The sequence below is a fragment of the Pseudophryne corroboree genome, chromosome 1 (assembly GCF_028390025.1).
Source record: "Pseudophryne corroboree isolate aPseCor3 chromosome 1, aPseCor3.hap2, whole genome shotgun sequence".
In the NCBI taxonomy this organism is placed as follows: domain Eukaryota; kingdom Metazoa; phylum Chordata; class Amphibia; order Anura; family Myobatrachidae; genus Pseudophryne; species Pseudophryne corroboree.
Window position 1 is genome coordinate 1,170,221,318 of NC_086444.1, and position 22,170 is coordinate 1,170,243,487.

The 22,170-nt window shown below is 46.6% G+C and overlaps 1 protein-coding gene across 1 annotated transcript in view; it reads left to right on the top strand.

The window, feature by feature from the left end:
* The window catches only part of RPIA (ribose 5-phosphate isomerase A), an 81,332-nt gene that overhangs the window by 14,395 nt on the left and 44,767 nt on the right, over positions 1–22,170 (top strand). The window contains exons 2-5 of the mRNA XM_063925136.1: positions 8,480–8,596; positions 13,743–13,803; positions 18,068–18,123; positions 20,674–20,733. Of these exons, the coding sequence (XP_063781206.1) occupies positions 8,504–8,596; positions 13,743–13,803; positions 18,068–18,123; positions 20,674–20,733 (270 nt within the window). The 5' untranslated portion in view covers positions 8,480–8,503. The remainder of the gene's footprint in view (positions 1–8,479; positions 8,597–13,742; positions 13,804–18,067; positions 18,124–20,673; positions 20,734–22,170) is intronic.

Sequence of the window (22,170 nt, forward strand, 5' to 3'; positions counted from 1 at the left end):
GGGTAGGGCCTCACCGATGACATCTTGAAAATCAACCATCACCACACTAGCCACGGTACAATGCCGGAACAAACGGATTGGATAACTATGAGGATTCAAAATCCTGACTGGTACTCTGCCTCTTGTTACAGTGGCAAGGGTTCGGGCCACCGCGAACAGCTGCTGCCCATCGAAGTCACAGGGTTCTAGGATTGCCTCATAATCTCTTCCCCCAGGGCCGATCCTTGCCTTGCACCACACCACGTGCTCAGAATTGGGTCTAAGAATAATATGTTGACGATCGGCGATCCTTGCCTTTCCGACTTCTCTCTTGGCATTGGTGAACCTCTTGTGCCCTTCGAGCAACCGGACCATTTGCTGGAGAGTCTTCCTCTCCTTCGGGGCAGCAGATCGCATTTCCAGTTTAAGAGCTTCCACTAATTCGTCTGGGCAATTCTGCAGAACGTTCATTCCAAGGATAACCGGGGGAAGATGCTGGTTGTACGTAGTAGTGACCAAACACCCTTGTCGCTCCAGCGTAGCTTTGCCGATAACGAGATTAGCTTCCCAATAGCCGCGGAACTCGATTGGCTGTCCATTACTGGCCAATAGATGCAACCAAGTGTTTGGTGGAGTCACAATCTCAGATTCTTCCCAGTGTTTCTGGAATTCGGCCAAATGGATTGTCGTCACCTGCGATCCTGTATCTAGAAGAGCGGGCACTTCTACCCCATTAATTCGGATCTTCAGGTGGGGACACTCGCCAACATATTGAGGCCACCACCCTGGCTTCGATGGACCTACTGCTGCATCCCCTCCCGAGGGTCGGTCCCTTGCCTCGGGGTCGAATCGTTTAAAGGACCATTAGAACATCGCCGTTCGATGTGCCCACTTTGATTACATCTTCTGCATATAGGCCTTCCTTGATCATCAAATTGATCCGTGGGACGCCGCCCCGATTCTCGTGGCACCTCCCATCGTGATCGCCCTCTTCTACCTTGGTCCCGACGCCAACCTTGGTGCTTAGCTTCTGCTTGCTCCAGTCGTATTTCCTTCAGCTCTTTCATCATCTCATTAACAAGGCTGGTGAGAGCTCCCATTTGGTCTGGACCAGCATGTGATTGTTGACTGACGGTCCCTTTATAGATAAAGGATTCAGCCATAGGGCTTAGTTGGGACTCCCCAGGCACTCTTCCCTCAGATGGTACCACCACCGCCACGTACTCTCCATCTGTGTTTTGGTTTAGACCTAAGATGTCCATCATATCCTCCTTAAATTCAGAGAAAGTGCAGAGAGGGTTCTGACGCCTCCACATCCGCAACTGTGCTTTTGTCGCTTCTCCTCTTGCTCCTTCAATGAATAAATTAATCATAGTCTCGTCTGTTTGTTCAGTTTCTCGAGGGTCTCTGGCCTGTATTGCTCGCCTGGCTTCTTGTAGACCCAGGACAAACTCCCGGAGATTCTCATTTGTTTGCTGCTTCCGAGCGTATAGGCGCCCCTTTAATTCTGCAATGGTCTGTAAATTGTAGATACCAGCCAACTTTCCCAGGATACCTTCAGCTGTTTTCCGTTCTTCGTCTGACCACGATCTGACTTCACGTAATGCTTCCCCTTTAAGTTGTCCGATAACTACCTCCACTTTTTGCTCCTCATTCAGGGGATAAAGCTTGAACATCGATCTTATTTTGTCCCGGAATTCTTTAAACGGACTAGTGCCCATTGTCTTCAAATCTCCCGAGTATACAGGAAGCCATGGGGCTCCAAAATAATAGGGCATCGTAATTGGTGCAGCCGGTGTTGACGCAGCTGGTGACGACTGACCGGGCGAGGCGGGCAACTTCCTTCTGACTGCAGTAGATGTGGGTGTCTGAAGTTCCTGTGCTTCCGACATTCTGTATCCTGATCCTGTTCGCGGACGCCAAAGTTGTGACAGGAGTTATTGATGGGAAAGTGGTTGCAGGTGTAGGTGTCGTTGGTCGTACCTGAATTCTTCACCCGGAATCTTGTCTTAGACTGAATCAGCTGCTGTGACCTAGGCAGAGGAACAAGGCACCCCAAACCCAGTGGACCCAAAAGGCAAATCACCACACGTTAGGACGGTGACAACGAATTTATTATACTGGATCAGGAAAGTGGTCACCGCTATTGCTCTTAACTTGGTATTGGAAACAAAAGAATAATACCGTTCACAATTTCATCATAAGGAATACAATCTGTACATATATTAGTACATATATAACATCAACTTGGAGCAATTAACATTTAAATGACATTTACTGACAATTATCCCCGGTGACTCCAAAAGGTCTTTGTTACTCAGGATTTGCTCTGGCTACAATTAGTGTGGTTAGTCTTAAAATCGTATCCAGTCGTTAACTAATCCGGTTTAGCATAAACTATATAAAACTTTGATTATTCCTCCAGCAAAGTTAGTGGTGAGTCATGCGAAAGATTACAGTTCACAGCAAGCAGATTATTGGGAGTAGAAGAAAGAAACGTACAAACTGCAAGCAATATTCAATCAATACGGCAGGCATGCATAAGCTGGCAAGAGGAGCAAGAGTCTAGTATCATGCAAGTGGTGGAGCTCAGCAGTAGGTAGCAAAGATAAGCATGTTTCAAACACAACAATGCGGTGAAGCGAAGTTAAATCCTGGCTTTAAGGAATATTGTGGTGTGCTGACTAACGGTATATTGAAACAGGGATGACGATCTCTCTCTCTCTCTCTCTCTCTCTCTCTCTCTCTCTCTCTCTCTCTCTCTCTCTCTCTCTCTCTCTCTCTCTCTCTCTCTCTCTCTCTCTCTCCTTGCTCCCGTATCTCGATTAGTGAGTGACAGCAAAGTCTGATTTAGGGTCTCGCTGTGCTAGCTACCTTGGGGCAAGGTTCAATTGCAATACATGAAATTCAGATGGCTCCTTTTATATTTACTCGTGTAAAGAAAGAGATCCTTCACTATTTCGCACACTGGGACGGTACAAGGTCTCCCTCTCTCTCTCCCTCTAAATCTGTTACTTATAGCAGGGGAAGGCAGGGGAACTGTTATTACTGATAGGAGGCAAGGAGTACCGGTCCTTTCTATCTGACTCTGTGGTGGTACAATAGATAAGGGGCTGTGTACCTGTGATCCACGACGGTTCCCTTCAGCTATTTTAAGACGGCTGGTGGCGATCAAGTCCCAGCTCCCTGAGTTGTCGTTGGCAGCCCTCCTCAGCCCAGTCAGACTGACGGCAGTTTCCCTCAGTGTCTGACAGCTGAGCTGCGGTGGTCAGTTCCTGGCTCCAGTCTCAGCGGCGTCTCCGGCTCCTTCTGGCTGCGGCCACTATGTGTCCACTGCGGCGGCTGGCGGGTACTCGTTCAGCGGCGGCTGGCGGGTCCTTGTTCAGCGGCGTCTCCGTCTCCCTCTGGCTGCGGCCACTATGTGTCCTCTGCGGCGGCTGGCGGGTCCTCGTTCAGCGGCGGCTGGCGGGTCCTTGTTCAGCGGCGTCTCCGTCTCCCTTTGGCTGCGGCCACTATGTGTCCTCTGCGGCGGCTGGCGGGTCCTCATTCAGCGGCGTCTCCGTCTCCCGGCTCTCCACAGCGCTTCCCTCAGCTCGGCTTCCTCTTCCACGCGGCAGCTCCCACCAGTCTCAGAGTCTCCTCAGCGCTGCCAACGGCTCCCCCGCGGCTCACCTTAAATATCTCTTTTTTTCAAAACCCCGGATGCTTCCCGCTCTGAGAAACAGCGATCAGAGATCCCCAGGTCCTTGTGCCCCCGGTGTTTTGGGGCTGCAGTTCACAACATCCGAGGACGGGGTAGAGAGGGTATTAACCCCTTCCGTGCTACTGAGCTCATTAAGGGCTAATGGGGTAGCATATAGATATATCAGAGTATCACACCAGCACCGGGCTCTGCGCCTGGTGCTGGTGCCAAAAATACGGGGGACAAAAAGAGTAGGGGTCCCCCGTATTTTTAACACCAGCATCGGGCTCCACTAGCTGGACAGATAATGCCACAGCCGGGGGTCACTTTTATGCCGTGCCCTGCGGCCGTGGCATTAACTACCCAACTAGTCACCCCTGGCCGGGGTACCCTGGGGGAGTGGGGACCCCTTCAATCAAGGGGTCCCCCCCCCCAGCCACCCAAGGGCCAGGGGTGAAGCCCGAGGCTGTCCCCCCCCCCCCCCCCCATCCAATGGGCTGCGGATGGGGGGGCTGATAGCCTTTTGTGATAATAAAAAGATATTGTTTTTTCCAGTAGTACTACAAGTCCCAGCAAGCCTCCCCGCAAGCTGGTACTTGGAGAACCACAAGTACCAGCATGCGGGAGAAAAACGGGCCCGCTGGTACCTGTAGTACTACTGGAAAAAAAATACCCAAATAAAAACAGTACACACACACCGTGAAAGTAAAACTTTATTACACACTACCGACACACACATACTTACCTATGTTGACACGCCGACTGCCACGGTCTCCGACGATCCGAGGTACCTGTGAAAAAATTATACTCACCTTCCAGCGTCCAGAGATAAATCCACGTCCAGAGAGATAAATCCACGTACTTGTAAAAAAAACAAAACGCAAATACCCGCTCCATACCGGACTGAAAGGGGTCCCATGCTGACACATCAGACCCCTTTCTCCCGAATGCCGGGACATCACGTGACTCCTGTCACTGAAGTCCCTTCAGCCAATCAGGAAGCGCTACTTCCGTGGCGCTCACCTGATTGGCTGTGCGCTGTCTGTGCTGTCAGACAGCGCATCGCAAAGCCGCTCCATTACTTTCAATGGTGGGAACTTTGCGGGTAGCGGTGGGGTTAACCCGCGGTCAGCCGCTGACCGGCGGGTGACCTCACCGCTAGCCGCTAAGTTCCCACCATTGAATATAATGGACGGGGCTGTGCGATGCGCTGTCTGAGTTCAGACAGCGCACAGCCAATCAGGTGAGCGCAACGAAGTTGCGCTTCCTGATTGGCTTTAGAGACCTTTCAGTGACAGCTGTCACTGAGAGGTCTCTCTGCATTCGGGGATAGGGGTCCCATGTGTCAGCATGGGACCCCTTTCAGTCCGTTTGGTCGGGTGTCCGGTTTGTTATTTTCTACAAGTACGTGGATTTATCTCTGGACCCTGGTTGAGGTGAGTATATTGATCTTTTATTTTCAGGTATCCGTGGATTCTACATGGAGAAGAGGACCGATGTCGGCGTGTGAACATAGGTAAGTATGTGTGTGTCGACGTATGAAATAAAGTTTTACTGTCGACGGTGTGTGTGTCCTGTTTTTATTTGGGTATTTTTTTCCCAGTAGTACTACAGGTACCAGCGGGCCCGCTTTTCTCCCGCATGCTGGTACTTGTGGTTCTCCAAGTACCAGCTTGCGGGGGAGGCTTGCTGGGACTTGTAGTACTGCTGGAAAAAACAATATTCTTTTCATGATCACAAAAGGCTATCAGCCCCCCCATCCGCAGCCCATTGGATGGGGGGGGGGACAGCCTCGGGCTTCACCCCTGGCCCTTGGGTGGCTGGGGGGGGGGGGACCCCTTGATTGAAGGGGTCCCCACTCCCCCAGGGTACCCCGGCCAGGGGTGACTAGTTGGATATTTAATGCCACGGCCGCAGGGCACGGCATAAAAGTGACCCCCGGCTGTGGCATTATCTGTCCAGCTAGTGGAGCCCGATGCTGGTGTTAAAAATACGGGGGACCCCTACGCTTTTTGTCCCCCGTATTTTTGGCACCAGCACCAGGCGCAGAGCCCGGTGCTGGTTTTAAAAATACGGGGGATCCCCTGTCAATTTTTCCCCCGCATTTTTAGAACCAGGACCAGTTCGAAGAGCCCGAGGCTGGTTATGCTTTGGAGGGGGGACCCCACGCCATTTTTTTTTAGGATTTTACCGTTCCAGCAATAAAAAATAAATAAAAAAAAATAATATTTAAAAAAATATATAAATAATATTTGTGCCTCCAAAAAAAAAAAAAAAAGTACCTAATCCCTTCTAATATAAATAGATCTGCTATTCCCCAAAAAAAAAACACAAAAAAAAACATGTTTAAATTTTTTTTATTTGTTTTCACCCTCCAAAGTGTGGCGGATTGAAAATGACGAATTTGCTGTCTAAAAGCACTGCTGTCGAATTTCCAAACTTGAATTGAATATGCTTTGGTCGAATTGCAGCACTTATATCATTGCAGAAAAGTCGAATTTGCAAAAATTCGAATTTCAAAAAGTCGAATTTTGAAAGTCCGTTTTTTGGTCGGAAAGCACTGAATTGCATAGGCGAATTTTTTTTTTGGTCGAAAATGACCCGAAATTCGACAATTTCGGGAATTCGACCGCAATTGCATATACCCCTTAATCCACACACCCAAATCTGTAACTATATGGAAAGGTCACTTCCACGCCCCTTTCTTCTTCGTCCTCATTCACGATTTCCATCTCTGTCTTCCCTTTGTAGTTATTACTGTAAAGATGTGTGCTTGTATTTTCTCTTTATAATCTCACTCTTCTGTCTCACAGATGTGCTCTGGGGTGCTTGTTAGAGTAAAGGGGAACAGCTTTATTATATATAATACAGTACTATGGAGGTCATTCAGATCTGATCGCTGGGCTACGTTTTTTGCTGTCCTGCATTTAGATAGTCGCCGCCTAGAGGGGTAGTGTATTTTCGCTGTGCAAGTGTGAGATCCTATGTGTAGCTGAGCTGCTAAAAAAAAAAAAAATTGTTTGTGCAGTATCTGCGCAGTCCAGGACTAATAGGCCCTACACACTGGCAGATAATACTGAAAGATATGAACGATCTCGTTGATTAATGAACGAGATACCGTTCATATCTTTCAGTGTGGAGGCCCCAGCAATGAACGATGCGCGGCCCCGTTCTCGTACATCGCTGGTGCCCCGTCGCTTGTGCATGCAGGTTAGTATGGACGAGATCGTCCATATTTGCCTGCACTGCTATGGAGCCGGGTGATGGGGGGAGTGAAGAAACATCACTGCCCCCTCGCCGCCGAGTCGCCCGTCGGCCGTATCCGCCGTCAGGCAGCTCGGCGGCGGATCTATCGGTGTGTAGGGCCCATAACTCTTCCAGTGTGATTAAATCCTGCTGATCGGTGCTGAAGCTGACGTCGGTCATCCTTCCTGAAAACGCTTCAGCCCGCCTGCATTTTTCTGGACACTCCCTGAAAACGCTTAGTTACCACCCACAAACGGCCTCTTCCTGTCAATCACCTTGCAAACGCCCATGCAAATGGATCGTTTGCACCATCCCGTCGCTGACTGGTGATGTCCGTTGTAGCTGTCCGACGCGCATGCGCTTTGCGGTGCATGCGCAGTACGGATCGGATCACCCGCTGTGTGAAAACGCACAGCAGCGATCAGATCTGAGTGACCCCCCCCCCCCCCCCCTATGTGCAGTTAAATAAATAAAGATTTCCAACAACACAATAGTCTTTCCTGGTCTGCTTTCTCTCTGCGGGCTGGGGGAAGGATTCTCCTGGCGCTGTGTAGTAAAACTGAAAAATACCATTAGGTTCACAGGTTCACTCTAAATGCCACATATCTCCAACGCATAAATGTTTAGATCTGGACCATGATAGTAAAGTACACTGTTCAGCGTTACCCTGACATTCTCCTGCTGCTCCGTTACAGAGTAGTGTTGTATTACCAGGCCCCTCCACCAGGTGGCTCCTCCCACTTTCTTATTGCAGATCTGATACAGGTCAGACACCTGAGTTGCTGTGTTTTCATTGGCTCAGCCCCTGTGCAGGAATCTACCAATCCACAATGCATTTCTGCAGATCAAGACTGCCAAGCTGTCAATCACTTGGCAAGAGAACTCCTCCCTCCTAATATGTCGGTCTGCTGTACAGTAGATGAGTGACAACGAGCAGGGGGAAATATTCAGTTCAGTACAAAGACTGTAATTATTTCATGTGTATAATACAGATCCGTCATACACAGCGTCTTATACATATATAGAGGAGTGTCCCGAATTTCTCTTTAAGGGGTCTATTTACTAAGTCTTGGGTGGAGATAAGGTCGCTGGAGATAAAGTAGCAGCCAATCAGCTCCTAACTGTCATTTTTCAAACACAGCCTGTGGCATAGCAGTTAGGAGCTGATTGTCAGGTACTTTACCTCCAGCGACTTTATCTCCATCCAAGACTTAGTAAATAGACCCCTAAGTCACTTTAAATCAATGTTTCCCAATCTAGTATTCATGCACTCAAAATGCATGAATATTGAATGAAAATGCCAGTATAAACCCTGCTGCACTGAGAATCTCAGCATGCCTGATGGGTGAGCACAGACCATAGGGTGCAGCTGGCAGTGTACATTTCTTATGTAATGAATGCGGATCTCTGCTGAAACATGAGCCGTGCCTTCTGTGAGAGGGTTACTGCTGCAGATGCCGCACATTGTACATACACTGTGCATGGTCACCTGCCAGTCTCCTGTATAGAGGACAGAGCGCAGCACAGTAGCTGGCTGCTGGCACTCATCTCTATGTTCTGTTTCCTGGGCAGGCCAGATCGCAGGGAGGACTCTGTATGATACAGCGCAGGCTGCTTACTACAATCAGCAGGATGACGGACGAAGCTAAGAGACTGGCAGGCTGCGCGGCTGTGGACAATCATGTCAAGGTATGAGAAGTAGTAATGGTGTCCCACGTCTGATCCATGTCTGTGAAAGCATCTGCTTCCCTGCGTTACCACTTGTAACAGAGCTAATGCTGAATACTAATGCTTCTGCCAGGATTAATCTGTAAGCCATATTCCCAACCTCCTACAGGGATGATTACTTTTCCCGATTGTCTATGCCGACTAGTAAGTGATGTCAATGTAAATAGACTGTACTGTACAGTTCTATTGTTTGCTCTCTCTTCCCCATAAATTACTTTATTTCCTCCCAGGTGAGTCTCCTGTCGATCTAATCCCTCACAATACATCACCATCAACAGTTTTGCCCCACAGTCCAGAAACCTTTGATAGTACAGGATGACGCACATGCGGATGAACCTTTGCCCTTAATTTGCTCTGGATCCTATTTAGGTTATGGCAGTACCTATGCAGGTAACTGGCCAGCTGGGATTTTCCATCTTGCATGATCAAATCCATTCTGATCAGATTGTGGGCCTAATTCAGAGTTGATCGCAGCAGCAAATTTGTTAGCAGTTGGGCAAAACCATGTGCACTGCAGGGGAGGCAGATATAACATGTGCAGAGAGAGTTAGATTTGGGTGAGGAGTGTAAAAATAAAGCAGCCAGTATTTACCCTGCACAGAAAAAAAATAACCCACCCAAATCTAACTCTCTCTGCACATGTTATATCTGCCCCACCTGCAGTGCACATGGTTTTGCCCAACTGCTAGTACATTTGCTGCTGCGATCAACTCTAACTTACCCCCTGTGACCGGTGCAGATTGGACTGCACAGTGCAATGGTGCCTCATTTGGAATACTTTATAACTTGTATATCAATCAGTTACTGTGCAAGATACGTACATGTGGAAAGTATGTGATGTTGCAGCAGGATGTACGTTCATTTCTGCAGCTGGAAACCTTTGACTATTTTTTCTCTGGACCGTAATCTTATTACACCCATATACAGTCCTCTGACTGACCACCTGATATCAGGGCAGACTAAATTATAGGGGTGTATGCTACTGCAATGGTCTGGATCGGGAGGTCAGATCTCTTGTGCTGTTTAATATTCATCTGCCTGATCTCCTGGTCCCGTAGAAGTCTGTACACACTGAGCTATTTCTGGCACAGTATGTGCGGGGGTCACAAGGGGTCAAGGGCCTAATTCAGACCTGATCGCAGCAGCAAGTTTGTTAGCAGTTGGGCAAAACCATGTGCACTGCAGGGGGGGCAGATATAACATGTGCAGAGAGAGTTAGATTTGGGTGTTAAAACTGAAATCTAAATTGCAGTGTAAAAATAAAGCAGACAGTATTTACCCTGCACAGAAACAATATAACCCACCCAAATCTAACTCTCTGCACATGTTACATCTGCCTCACCTGCAGTGCACAAATTTGCTGCTGCGGTCAGATCTGTATTAGGCCCCAGGCTGGTTACACACTACTCGGGGACTAATTCATGTCTGTACACAGATGCCTACGCAGCTGCGTTCTTTCAGGCTACGAACTTGCTAATACCCCTTTCACACACCACAAATAACCCGGTATCGACCCGGCATATTGCCGGGTCAACACGGGTCGGCGTGCGGTGTGAAAGGGGCATAGCCGAAATCCCGGGTCGCCTGACCTGGCAATTCAACCCAGTGTTATACCCGGGTTGAATACCGGGTCAGTGGCTGCGTAAACGGGCTCCGATGGGACCCGTTTACTAGATAGGCAGAGGCGGCGCGAAGATGAGCTCATCTCCCAGCACCGCCTCCACCTCCGTCGCCGTTTCACCCCCCCCCGCTGCTATGGCAACCCGCCTGGCATATTGCTCGGTCCCACCTGGGAAGGACCCGTTTCCAATTCCCGGGTGGGATCCGGCATTTGCAGTGCGAAAGGGGTATAACTGACGCAAGTCAAACTGCTGCCCAGAAATGAATAGAGATGCCCACCCGAGCCGGAGTGAGTCTATGGTCATGCAGACTGGTCGTGGCAGTAGTGACGTTGGTGCCATGTTTCTCTCTGTACAATGATCGCAGCTGAAGACAGATACACGCCCCAAAAACGTCTGTGACACTCCCGCGTTATTTCCGCCATTACCTCCCATAAACGGTCCCTTCCTGTCAATCTCTCGGCCTTTAAATTCTCACTGTGTGCAGTATCACAAAGGTACCTTGGCACGTGCGCAGTGCGATTGTGGCACATGCGCAGTCTGACGATTATAGCTCAGTTGGCTGAACATCGGCATTGCGCATAAACTGGAATGAGGCTCTCAACTGATTGGGAGCATTTACCCTATCAGCTGAGTGATCGCAAAGTTGTGTACCCAGCTTAAGTTGTCCAATCCAAGTTTATTTGTATTCTTCCCTCACCCCCGCACACAAGGATTTGACAGAAAAGGCTCTTCCCCCACAAGTCTTCTGGATCCCAGGCTTGCAGACGACATGTACTTTGTGTAGAGGGCGCCAGCCTTTATGCTGTGCTGGTGAGACGTAGAGTGTACCAAGGGAGTGACGGAGATTATAGAACGTTTCTACATTAAAGCTGCCAGCGCCTGGCTGAGGGCGAGTTATTGTCTGTGTACTTTCTGTTACTGTAGAGCCTACCTGTGTACAGTATTTGCTGTTTCTGCTGTATTGCTTTGAGAGCTAATACAGGGTGAGGCAAAACAGAAACCTCCCAGATTTCAACGGTTGTCGAAGAAGTCCTGGTAAATGCGATTCCAAATTTGAGTACATAATCTAAACATGAATGTAATACAGGTTGAGTATCCCATATCCAAATATTCCGAAATACGGAATTTTTTGAGTGAGACTGAGATAGTGAAACCTTTGTTTTCTGATGGCTCAATGTGCACAAACTTTGTTTAACACAAAAAGTTATTACAAATGTATTAAATGACCTTCAGGCTGTGTGTATAAGGTGCATATGAAACATGTATGAATTGTGTGAATGTAGACACACTTTGTTAGTGCACAAAGTTATTAAAAATATTGGCTAAAATGACCTTCAGGCTGTGTGTATAAGGAATATATGAAACATAATTGCATTCTGTGCTTAGACTTGGGTCCTATTGCCATGATATGTCCTTATGGTATGCAATTATTCCAAAATACGGAGAAATCCGATATCCAAAATACTTCTGGTCCCAAGCATTTTGGATATGGGATACTCAACCTGTAGTTTATTTTCAATTGGTTTTGAATATGATATGGTCATGTGTTGACGTATAGCAGCCTCCAGTTCATTAATGGTTCTTGGTGGATGTGTGTAGACCTCCGCTGTCAGATGGCCCCGTTGGCTATGTAGAGTCCTCTCATGAAGCTGATGAGGATTGTCTTCTGCCCAGTAACGAAAACTTCTGCTCGTTAACGTAGCCAGACAAATGAAAGTGAGCGTCATCAGGAGACTGCAGCCATAACGCCGGAAATTATGCGTAACTTCAGAAATGGACTACAATTGGGTATCACAAATGAAGGCCACCATCCAGATGATATCATATTCGAAACCAATGGAGAATAATCTGTATTCCATGCACTTTTAGGTTATGTTGAATAGCATTCCTTTTTTTTTTTTTTTTTTTAACTTTTAAAATCGGGGAGTTTTTGGCCTCATCCTGTATAAATCTCTTGAATCGAGAACGGGCGACCTACTGTAAAGCTGACCATGAGAAAAGTATCCAGTTCTCAGGTCCAGATTATTTCTAGTCCTTTCTAGGAGTTTCCACTACACAATGATGCAGTTTTCGTGAAAATCGATAGTCGTTTTTTGCACCAACTCTGAACAAATGGACAGACGCAACATTCTTATTATATTAGTATAGATGTGAGGAAAATGTTTCACCAGAGGAGCAACTTTTTATCATATGCACATCCGACTTCCTGTATGTAAGGGACGCTATATGTAACCCCCTCTATGACCTATTCCAAGGTATTACAGATGCTTACTGTACATCGTTTAGTTTATGAAATGAGGATCCCTGAAACTTTCACAAAGGGGTGACAGGATTTCCCGCTACGGTGTAGTTAAGCTGTGACTACTAGTACCTGACTATGGAATCTATATACTAAGCCTTGGCGAGAGATAAAGTGGAGGAAGATAAAAAAGTACCAACAAATCACCTCCTAACTGCCATGTTACATGCTGTGTTTGAAAATGACAGGAGCTGATTACTGGTACTTTATCTCTCTCCATGGCAAAGTAAATAGACCCCTATTTTCTCATGTCTTCTGTATGGTCACAGATCGGAAGCCTAGCATATTCTTATCACTACTATCGTCCGCGCAGTATGCTGCTACAGACTCTTTAGTTATAAAATAATCAGCATTTTTTTTTATTTATTTAACAGTATTTTTTTTTTCAGACCATGAAGAATAAAAACCATATATTGTAAAACAAAAAGGATATGTACAAAGGAGAATACATATATGGGAGACTGGGGTCCGGGGTTAGTTGCTTTCTTATACGTCATATTGGATATTAAATGAAATTAATGGAGTTAACGATGTTCATATAGAAACAAGGGAGGCCAATCTTTTATGAAATATTGGAGTTAAGGTTTGCAGAGATACGCATAGCTCCTCGTCTGCTACAGGTCACCGTGTATTGAGATCTCAGTCATGGAACTTGCTTATATACTAAAATATTTTGAAATGCAGCATCTGCCGGACAAACAGTATGTGGGAGGCTAATGACTATAAAAGGTAAGACAAGGATTAAGAGCCGGACAAGTGGCGATAGATCCAGAGACCAGCTGGAAAGTACATTTTTATAAGATCTGTATGATTAAGCCACTATTCACAGATTGCGGATCGGGATACATATTACACTATTTGAGTAATAAATCCTATGAATAATCCTGGAAAGGGTTCCCACCCACCACACACACACCCTACAGGTTTTGCCTGTCCCTCTCTCCATTATACCACACTCGTCCCACGATGAGGAAGGGAGAAATCTGAAATTGTCTTATGTGGACTCAGAGTTATCTCCCTGGTGACTTTTACACAATTATAATAATTATTTAAAGCAATGGAAATAAAATGCTGGCCACATATGCTATACCCTCTCCTAATGCACTCCCATGGCAGAGTCTTGTGCCGGGCTGTGCTGCCAGTGTGGAAGTGACATTATTATTGATCCGCGTGTCTCTCTCTGCAGGATAATCAGGTGCTCGGCATCGGAAGCGGTTCCACCATTGTCCACGCTGTGCATCGATTAGGTGCAGTATTAATGTAGATTCTTTACAGCTGTGTTTTGTATTTTTTGTTATATTTGTTTCCATTTTATAGTTGTTTGAAGAGTTACTGTAGTATAATATGCTTATTACACAGCTGATATTAATATTTGTGGACATCATGTAAATAAAAAATACTATATGCTGGAAACAGTCAGTTCTGGTGCGCCAAATCAGCCTTCATCTGTATAAGGGATATTTGGGTAGACATATTAACCTGGAGGAGTGATAAGCCCAAGGTGATAACGAACCAGCCAATCATTACGGATTTGAAAAATGAAAGTTAAAGAGCTGATTGGCTGGTGCGTTATCACCTTGCGCTTATCACTTCTTTATCCCTTCTCCAGGCTTAATACATCTGCCCCAATGCTTCCCCATGCTGTCATTTTGATGGACATCCGTATTTCTTTGTCCACAGCCTTGTGTGTTTTATATGGTCACAGGACTCTCCTGTGACTCCTACAGCCCCTATAATTCACAGCAGCGAGTGTGTTCTACCATATTCTAGAACTTTACTTGTTCTCTATGTAGAGATGAGCGGATTCGGTTTTACTCGGTTCTCAAAACGGCATCTTATTGGCTATCCAAAACACGTGACATCCGTGAGCCAATAAGATGTCGTTTTGAGAACCGAGTAAAACCGAATCCGCTCATCTCTATCTCTATGGCGGTGCTACATACTTTGGTTGCAGCTCATTAATGAAAGTACTAATGCTATTTTGCAATACCAGCGTTTATGCAGTGAGCACATGGATTGGTGGGCATAGATGGCTGTAAGGATCCTTGCAGGTCAGGTGGAAGAATGCTCCTAATTTTGGACCAAAAAATAAAAATAAAAATAACATTTTGCAGGAAAGCATTATTTAAAACACCTGATTGTGTGGCAAATGCACAATTCAGTATCTTTATTTTAAGGTAGGTGCACTGCCTTTCCCTCCCCGCTAAGTAAGTGGTTTGCGTTTCCGGATACGATCTACTGCTAGGTCACATTTCCCAGCTAAGCACGTTTCTATGTTCATTGCAAATGAATGTAATAAAAGCCTATTTAAACAAGCCAAGGTAAAAGTAATAATGACCGTCCCAGTGTCTCCTCCCTCCTTATGATAAATGTAATAACATAAATGAGATTAACTGAGCAGAATTTACAGTCAGCACATTAAGTGAGTGGGCGTTAGTTGGACTTTCTGTTTTATAGTCATTATAATGTGTGTTTTCTAATGTGTTTTCTAGCGCTGGTGAGTTTCTCACCTGACCCCAATTTACTGCAGTGTCTTCAGAGATCTGAGACATGAAATGTACTTAACAGACAACTCATGAATGAGCCTTAGGGGTCAATTCAAATGGCTGTGAATTGCTTGTTGCTGCAAGCGCTGTACCTCTGGACTCATGGATTTTTGGGGCTGCGAGTAAAAATGTGTGAGTCGAGGGCACATATTGCTGTATCAGCAACTGTGTGGAAATGCATTTACAAGGATAGCTCACTCCCTTCACAGGTAATTGAATTAACCCCTAAATACCTCATTACTTTTAGCTCACCCAGTAGCTTCCCCTGTGCATCTCACACAAGTTCCAGTAAACGAAAAAAAAAAAAAAAGTTCACTGCCTGGGACAACAATAGACTGTATCTCCTCCCATATTTCCCAATATGCTAGATAGGAGAGAGGTGCCACCAACTACAGTGTTCCATAGCATAGCACCAGAGAGGGAAACGTAGTACTAGGGCAGAGGTTCTCAAAGGCACCCCAACGGTCCAGGTTTTAAGTTTATCCATGCTTGACCATAGGTGACTTAATCAGCACCTCAGTCAATTTGATCTACCATCTGTGCTGAGCCATGGAAATGCCTAAAAGATGGACTGTTGAGGACCACGTTTGGAACCTCTGTACTTGGTTGTCACCACAACATTTTGTTTGCACTTACTAAAGGTTTCAGTAGTTTTTAATTCAATCTTAGAAGTGACCAAGTGCAGCATATTACCATTCTGATCAGGGCGGTATTCAATTACTTTCATCCCCTTCCACACTGGTTCTGTTACTGCTGATGGGTGTGGTATAATCATTTTAGTTCGCTACCCCCGGGGTAGCAAGGGCGCCCAACCCTTTGCGCAGCTAAACCTGATTACTATAGGTGTGGTAACGGGGATCTCTTTTGAAAGGAGATTGGGCATGATATGTTATTTGAATACCATTCTTAGGGCGGTATTCAAATGCTATATCATGCCCAATCTCCTTTCTAAATTGATCCCTGTTATCGCTCATATCATGTTCATAGTAATCAGGTTTAGCTGTGCAAAGGGTTGGGCGCCCTCGCTACCCCGGGGGTATCGAGCTGAAATTATTATACCACGCTCGTCAGCATGAACAGACAGGATGTGGAAGGGGGTGAAAAGAATTGAATACCGCCCTTAGGGGTATATGCAATTAGCGGCGAATCGCTGCAAATTATCGTCCGTTTTTAAATTCGACACAATTCGACCGTCCAATTTCGGCAAGTGGTTGCCGAAATTGACCATATTCAATGAAAAACGAATTCGACAGTCCCGCGGGCGAAAAACGGTCGATTGACTGACTGATTTTGATCCGTTTTTTTTAAAAACTGGGAAAAAAACGGGAAAAACCCGGAAAAAAAAATGGAGTGGGGTCCCCCCTCCAAAGCATAACCAACCTCGGGCTCTTCGAGCTGGTCCTGGTTCTAAAAATCCGGTGGAAAAATGGACAGGGGATCCCCCGTATTTTTAAAACCAGCACCGGGCTCTGCGTCTGGTGCTGGTGCAAAAAATACGGGGGACAAAAAGAGTAGGGGTCCCCCGTGTTTTTTACACCAGCATCGGGCTCCACTAGCTGGACAGATAATGCCACAGCCGGGGGTCACTTTTATACAGTGCCCTGCGGCCGTGGCATTAAATATCGTCCGAGACGAGACGTGGCAGTCGGCGTGTCAACATAGGTAAGTGTGTGTGTCGGCAGGTGTGCAATAAAGTTTTACTGTCACGGTGTGCGTGTCCTGTTTTTATTTGGGTATTTTTATTCCCAGTAGTACTACAGGTACCAGCGGGCCCGTTTTTCTCCCGCGTGCTGGTACTTGTGGTTCTTCAAGTACCATTTTGCGGGGGAGGCTTGCTGAGACTTGTAGTACTACTGGGAAAAACAATATTCTTGACATTTTCACAAGGCTATCAGCCCCCCATCCGCAGCCCTTGGATGGGGGGGACAGCCTTGGGCTTCACCCCTGGCCCTTGGGTGGCTGGGGGGGGGACCCCTTAATTGAAGGGGTCCCCACTCCCCCAGGGTACCCCGGCCAGGGGTGACTAGTTGGATATTTAATGCCACGGCCGCAGGACACTGTATAAAAGTGACCCCCGGCTGTGGCATTATCTGTCCAGCTAGTGGAGCCCGATGCTGGTGTATAAAATACGGGGGACCCCCACTCTTTTTGTCCCCCGTATTTTTTGCACCAGCACCAGGCGCAGAGCCCGGTGCTGGTTTTAAAAATACGGGGGATCGCCTGTCAATTTTCCCCCCGGATTTTTAGAACCAGGACCGGCTCGAAGAGCCCGAGGCTGATTATGCTTTGGAGGGGGGACCCCACGCCATTTCCCCCCGGAAATTTACCATTCCAAAAATTACTTAAATATATAAATAATACTTGTGCCTCCAAAAAAGACAAACCAAGTACCTAATCCCTTCTAATATAAATAGATATGCTATTATCAATAAAAAAAACCACCAAAAAAAAAAAAGTTTTAATTTTTTTTTTTCATTTCACCCACCAAAGTGTGGTGGATTGAAAATGACGAATTTACTGTCTAAAAGCACTGTTGTCGAATTTCCAAACTTCAATTGAATATACTTATGTCGAATTGACGCACTTTTATCATTGCAGAAAAGTCGAATTTTGAAAGTCCGTTTTTTTGACGGAAAGTACTGAATTGCATTGACGAATTTTTTTATTTTTTTTTGGCGAAAAAGTCCCGAAATTCGCCAATTTCGGGAATTCGACCGCAATTGCATATACCCGTATGTCTGTAATTCTGCGATCTCGCAGTGTTGCAGTCATATCACCATGTGCTTTCTGCACTTTCAGAATTTCTTTCATATTTCTTTTTCTAAGATTGTAGTTGCAGCCTTTCAGTCCAGATCTATGTGGCGCAATAGATTTATCAGCATGTCTCTTGGGCCCGGTTATTTGTTCATGTAACTGTAAATACAATCCCCCCCCCCCCCCCCCCCCCTCTGCTTTTCACTTTTAGCTGAAAGGAAGAAGAACGAGAACCTCCGTGTGCTGTGTGTCCCCACCTCTTTCCAGGTAAGCGTCACATTTCTCCATTAATTGGATCTTAATGCTATTTTCTCAAATGTATCTGTTAATAATACAAATTTCCTAGTATTCCTCTCGCGCCTTGGAGATGCACAGGAATATTGGCACTGTTGTGGTTTCCTTAATAGGAAGCTGTGCATCGCAGAATGTTCAGTGGCATATCGCTGCTTATTGTATAAGGACCATTAACTCCCCAAACATTTATGGGGCTGTTTTATTATACGCAATCAGTTATAAAACTTGTGTATGATAAATGGTGCTCCACCCAATCCGCTCCTAACTGTCATGTGTCTGAATAATGACAGTGGGAGCTGATTGGCTCAAGCACCATTTATCATAGTAAGTTTTAAAAAGTTGTTGCGTTTGATAAAACGTGTTGATAAATCGGCCCCGATATATGAAGCATGGAGGTAAGGTACGTTATCGGTGTGGATCCATTTTTCCAATCCTGGCTTGTGAAGTGTGATCTCTCCATTACTCTGCAGACAGATGAAGCTCCTCCCCCATCCTGAGGACTGAGGGGGTCATTCAGACCTGATTGCACGCTAGCTTGTTTCGCTGCCCTGCGAACAGGTCAGAACTGCGCATGCGCGTCGCACAGGTACAAAGCGGATCGTTGCTGTGCGATGGGTTTTACGAAGAATCCATTTGCACAGCCGATCGCAAGGAGATTGACAGAAGGCATTTGTGGGTGGCAACTGACCGTTTTCTGGGAGTGGTTGGAAAAACGCAGGCGTGTCGAAGCGTTTGCAGGGCGGGTGTCTAACGCCAATTCCGGGCCCGGACAGGCTGTAGTGATCGCAGTGGCTTAGTAAGTTCTGGGCAACTCAGAAACTGCACAAATATTTTTTTCGAACCGCCCGGCTGCACATGTGATCGCACACTTTCACAGCTAAAATACACTCCCCTATAGGCGGCGACTATCTGATCGCAGCGCTGCAAAAAATTGCTAGAGAGTGATCAGGTCTGAATGACCCCCTGAGTCCTGATGGGGTCTCATGCATGCCTAGAACCTGAGAATGCTTTGCTTTGAGCTGCTGTGACATCACTGGGCCTGAATTTGTTAACCCATAAAGTTCACTTCTGCAGTTAAAGTTTGCAGACGTTTTGGCTATAGAAGCTACAGAAGGGTTACAGAGCTTGGTGGACAAGCAGTATGAACACACTGGTTATTCTTGTATGTTACTCAGCACAGGAATATACCACTGAGCACAATTATGCAGATTTGGTCCCATCCGTATTGCTGATTCAAATGCTCAAAAGAGCTCCAGTTTCATTTACTCTGTTTACTCTGTTCAATGGAGGACAGAGGCTGTAAGTTATATTTTGGGTTTAGGTGCCTCATAAATTAAAAGCCGCCACATTTTCTTTGTGTTCATGAGTGTTATGCTGGCTGAGAGCACCAGGCTGTTCACGAACCAGCAGTTGTTTTGCCCGACTCAAGGACAGGACGCAATGTTTGTCCTTGAGAAGTTTATATTTTCCCTGGGATTCCTCATACTAAGTAGAACCCAGAATTAAATCTCCGGCAAATGGAAGATTCAGTGCCGGAACAAAGTATTATCTGTAGGTGTCAGACAGCAGAGGGGGACACACGCCGAGTCGTACATGCACTCTTTCTGTCTGCAGATAAAATAGGCCTCATTAGTACTGGCATTTCCACACATCCCATACTGGGATCCATCTGAAACTGGCCTCCGCTGCATCCCGATGCCTCAAACAAGCATAGAAGTCAGGATGCAGTTCCATGAAACACAGCTGTTCCCTACATCCGAATAGTTGCGGCCTGGAATTGCATATTTCACACAACGCTCCATCCTCTCAAGATGCGACTCTGGTGTAGCTGCTGCGGACATGTAGTGCAATGCATGTGCAGGTCCCATTTTCTGTGTTAGACTAATGTGTAACCGAAGTAACTTCATGAGACGCGTCTGTTTCTACAGATGCGTCCGAGTCAGGATCAGTCCCTGGGAAGGGGGCAGATGTGTATTGGGCAACTTACAACATTGCCTTAAAACAGAGGAGGCAGCGAGTTTGGATGCTGAACCAATATCCCTGCCTCAGTGGGGGTTACTAGTTCCTAGTGATCTGATAGGAAAAATAATGTCACATGACTACCTGCATTAGGGGGCGTTACTGTACTTGATATTAGGTGTTGGCCAATGAGTACATTTTCCAGAATAAGCTATTTGGGGTCACGTTACTGCTTATTCTCTGCCAGTACGGGTTTCCTTTGCCAGGGAATGCAGTAATACTGTGTTAAACCAATATTCCTTTGTGCATATATAATCTTGTTTTATACAGATTTCACGCTAATGTCCTTTATTTCCTATGGCTTACAAAAGCAGTCAATCAGAAGCTGCTTTTTAGGTTTGGCAGTACAAATATTGGTTGCGGGTAATAACAAATAAAACTGGGCTTCCATTTTGTTTGGGCTCTCACCCCCTACATGACGTTGACTGAAAAAAATTATCTTTTTAAAAATAAAACAGAACAGTTCTTTCCGAAAAGTGGTCAGGCTCTCCCTCTACCCCACAGGCTCGGCAGCTGATCCTGCGGAATGGACTAACTCTGACTGACTTGGAGAGGCACCCTGAGGTAAGGACAGGGCACCCGGCATAAATAGGGTCTTTTCCCTCAGTGCTTTCCTGGCACGTCTGCTTGTTTTCTGAGCCCCAGGGAAATCTAGGCCTATTTGTTTGTTTCCTGCCTGAGACTGGGGAACACTTACAGTTCCTGCCTGATTCCCTCAAGTAACATTGGTGGCAATTACAAGCAGTTATTCATATAAATAAGATTATTATAAAGTTCTCGGCTCTCCAGTTCTTAAACAGACACAGTCATAATACAGTTTAAGCTCAAATGACATAAAATGTCTTCTTATATTGATGAATTAAATGTATTCTCTGTTCATGCACGTCAGTATGAAGGCAAAGTAATCTTCGGATATCTGGATCTTAAACCTTATTTCCAAGCCCACTGTACTGTATCAGAAGAGGAATATGACAAAGGAACAGGTCAGTGGCGGAACTAGCGAGCGGTGGGCCCAGGTGCGACAAAATGCTTTGGGCCCCCCTCCAAGTCCACCCCCTCACCCCTGGAGAGGATCTGATGAGGGGGACCTGGAGAAATGGATACCTAGCAACAGTGTCGTAACTAGACATTTTAGCACTGTGTGCAAGAAACTGCATCGGAGCCCCACCCCTGCATGCAAAACAGGGGCAGTGCACGCCGTAGGCGTGCGCAAAAATACATAGGGGCGTGGCTTCATGGGGAAGGGGTATGGCCACAAAATAATACCAATTCATAAGACGGTACACAGTAGTCTCCATTATTCAAATTATGCCGCACAGTAATACCACTTCACCAGGTAGAGACCCTTTTACACCTTATGGCGAACAGATTCCCCTTGTTACACATTACGGCAGACAGCGTGCCCTTGTTACACATTACGGCAGACAGCGTGCCCTTGTTACACATTACGGCAGACAGCGTGCCCTTGTTACACATTACGGCAGACAGCGTGCCCTTGTTACACATTACGGCAGACAGCGTGCCCTTGTTACACATTACGGCAGACAGCGTGCCCTTGTTACACATTACGGCAGACAGCGTGCCCCTGTTACACATTACGGCAGACAGCGTGCCCTTGTTACACATTACGGCAGACAGCGTGCCCTTGTTACACATTACGGCAGACAGCGTGCCCTTGTTACACATTACGGCAGACAGCGTGCCCTTGTTACACATTACGGCAGACAGCGTGCCCTTGTTACACATTACGGCAGACAGCGTGCCCTTGTTACACATTACGGCAGACGGCGTGCCCTTGTTACACATTACGGCAGACGGCGTGCCCCCGCTACACATTACGGCAGACGGCGTGCCCCCGCTACACATTACGGCAGACGGCGTGCCCCCGCTACACATTACGGCAGACGGCGTGCCCCCGCTACACATTACGGCAGACGGCGTGCCCCCGTTACACATTACGGCAGACGGCGTGCCCCCGTTACACATTACGGCAGACGGCGT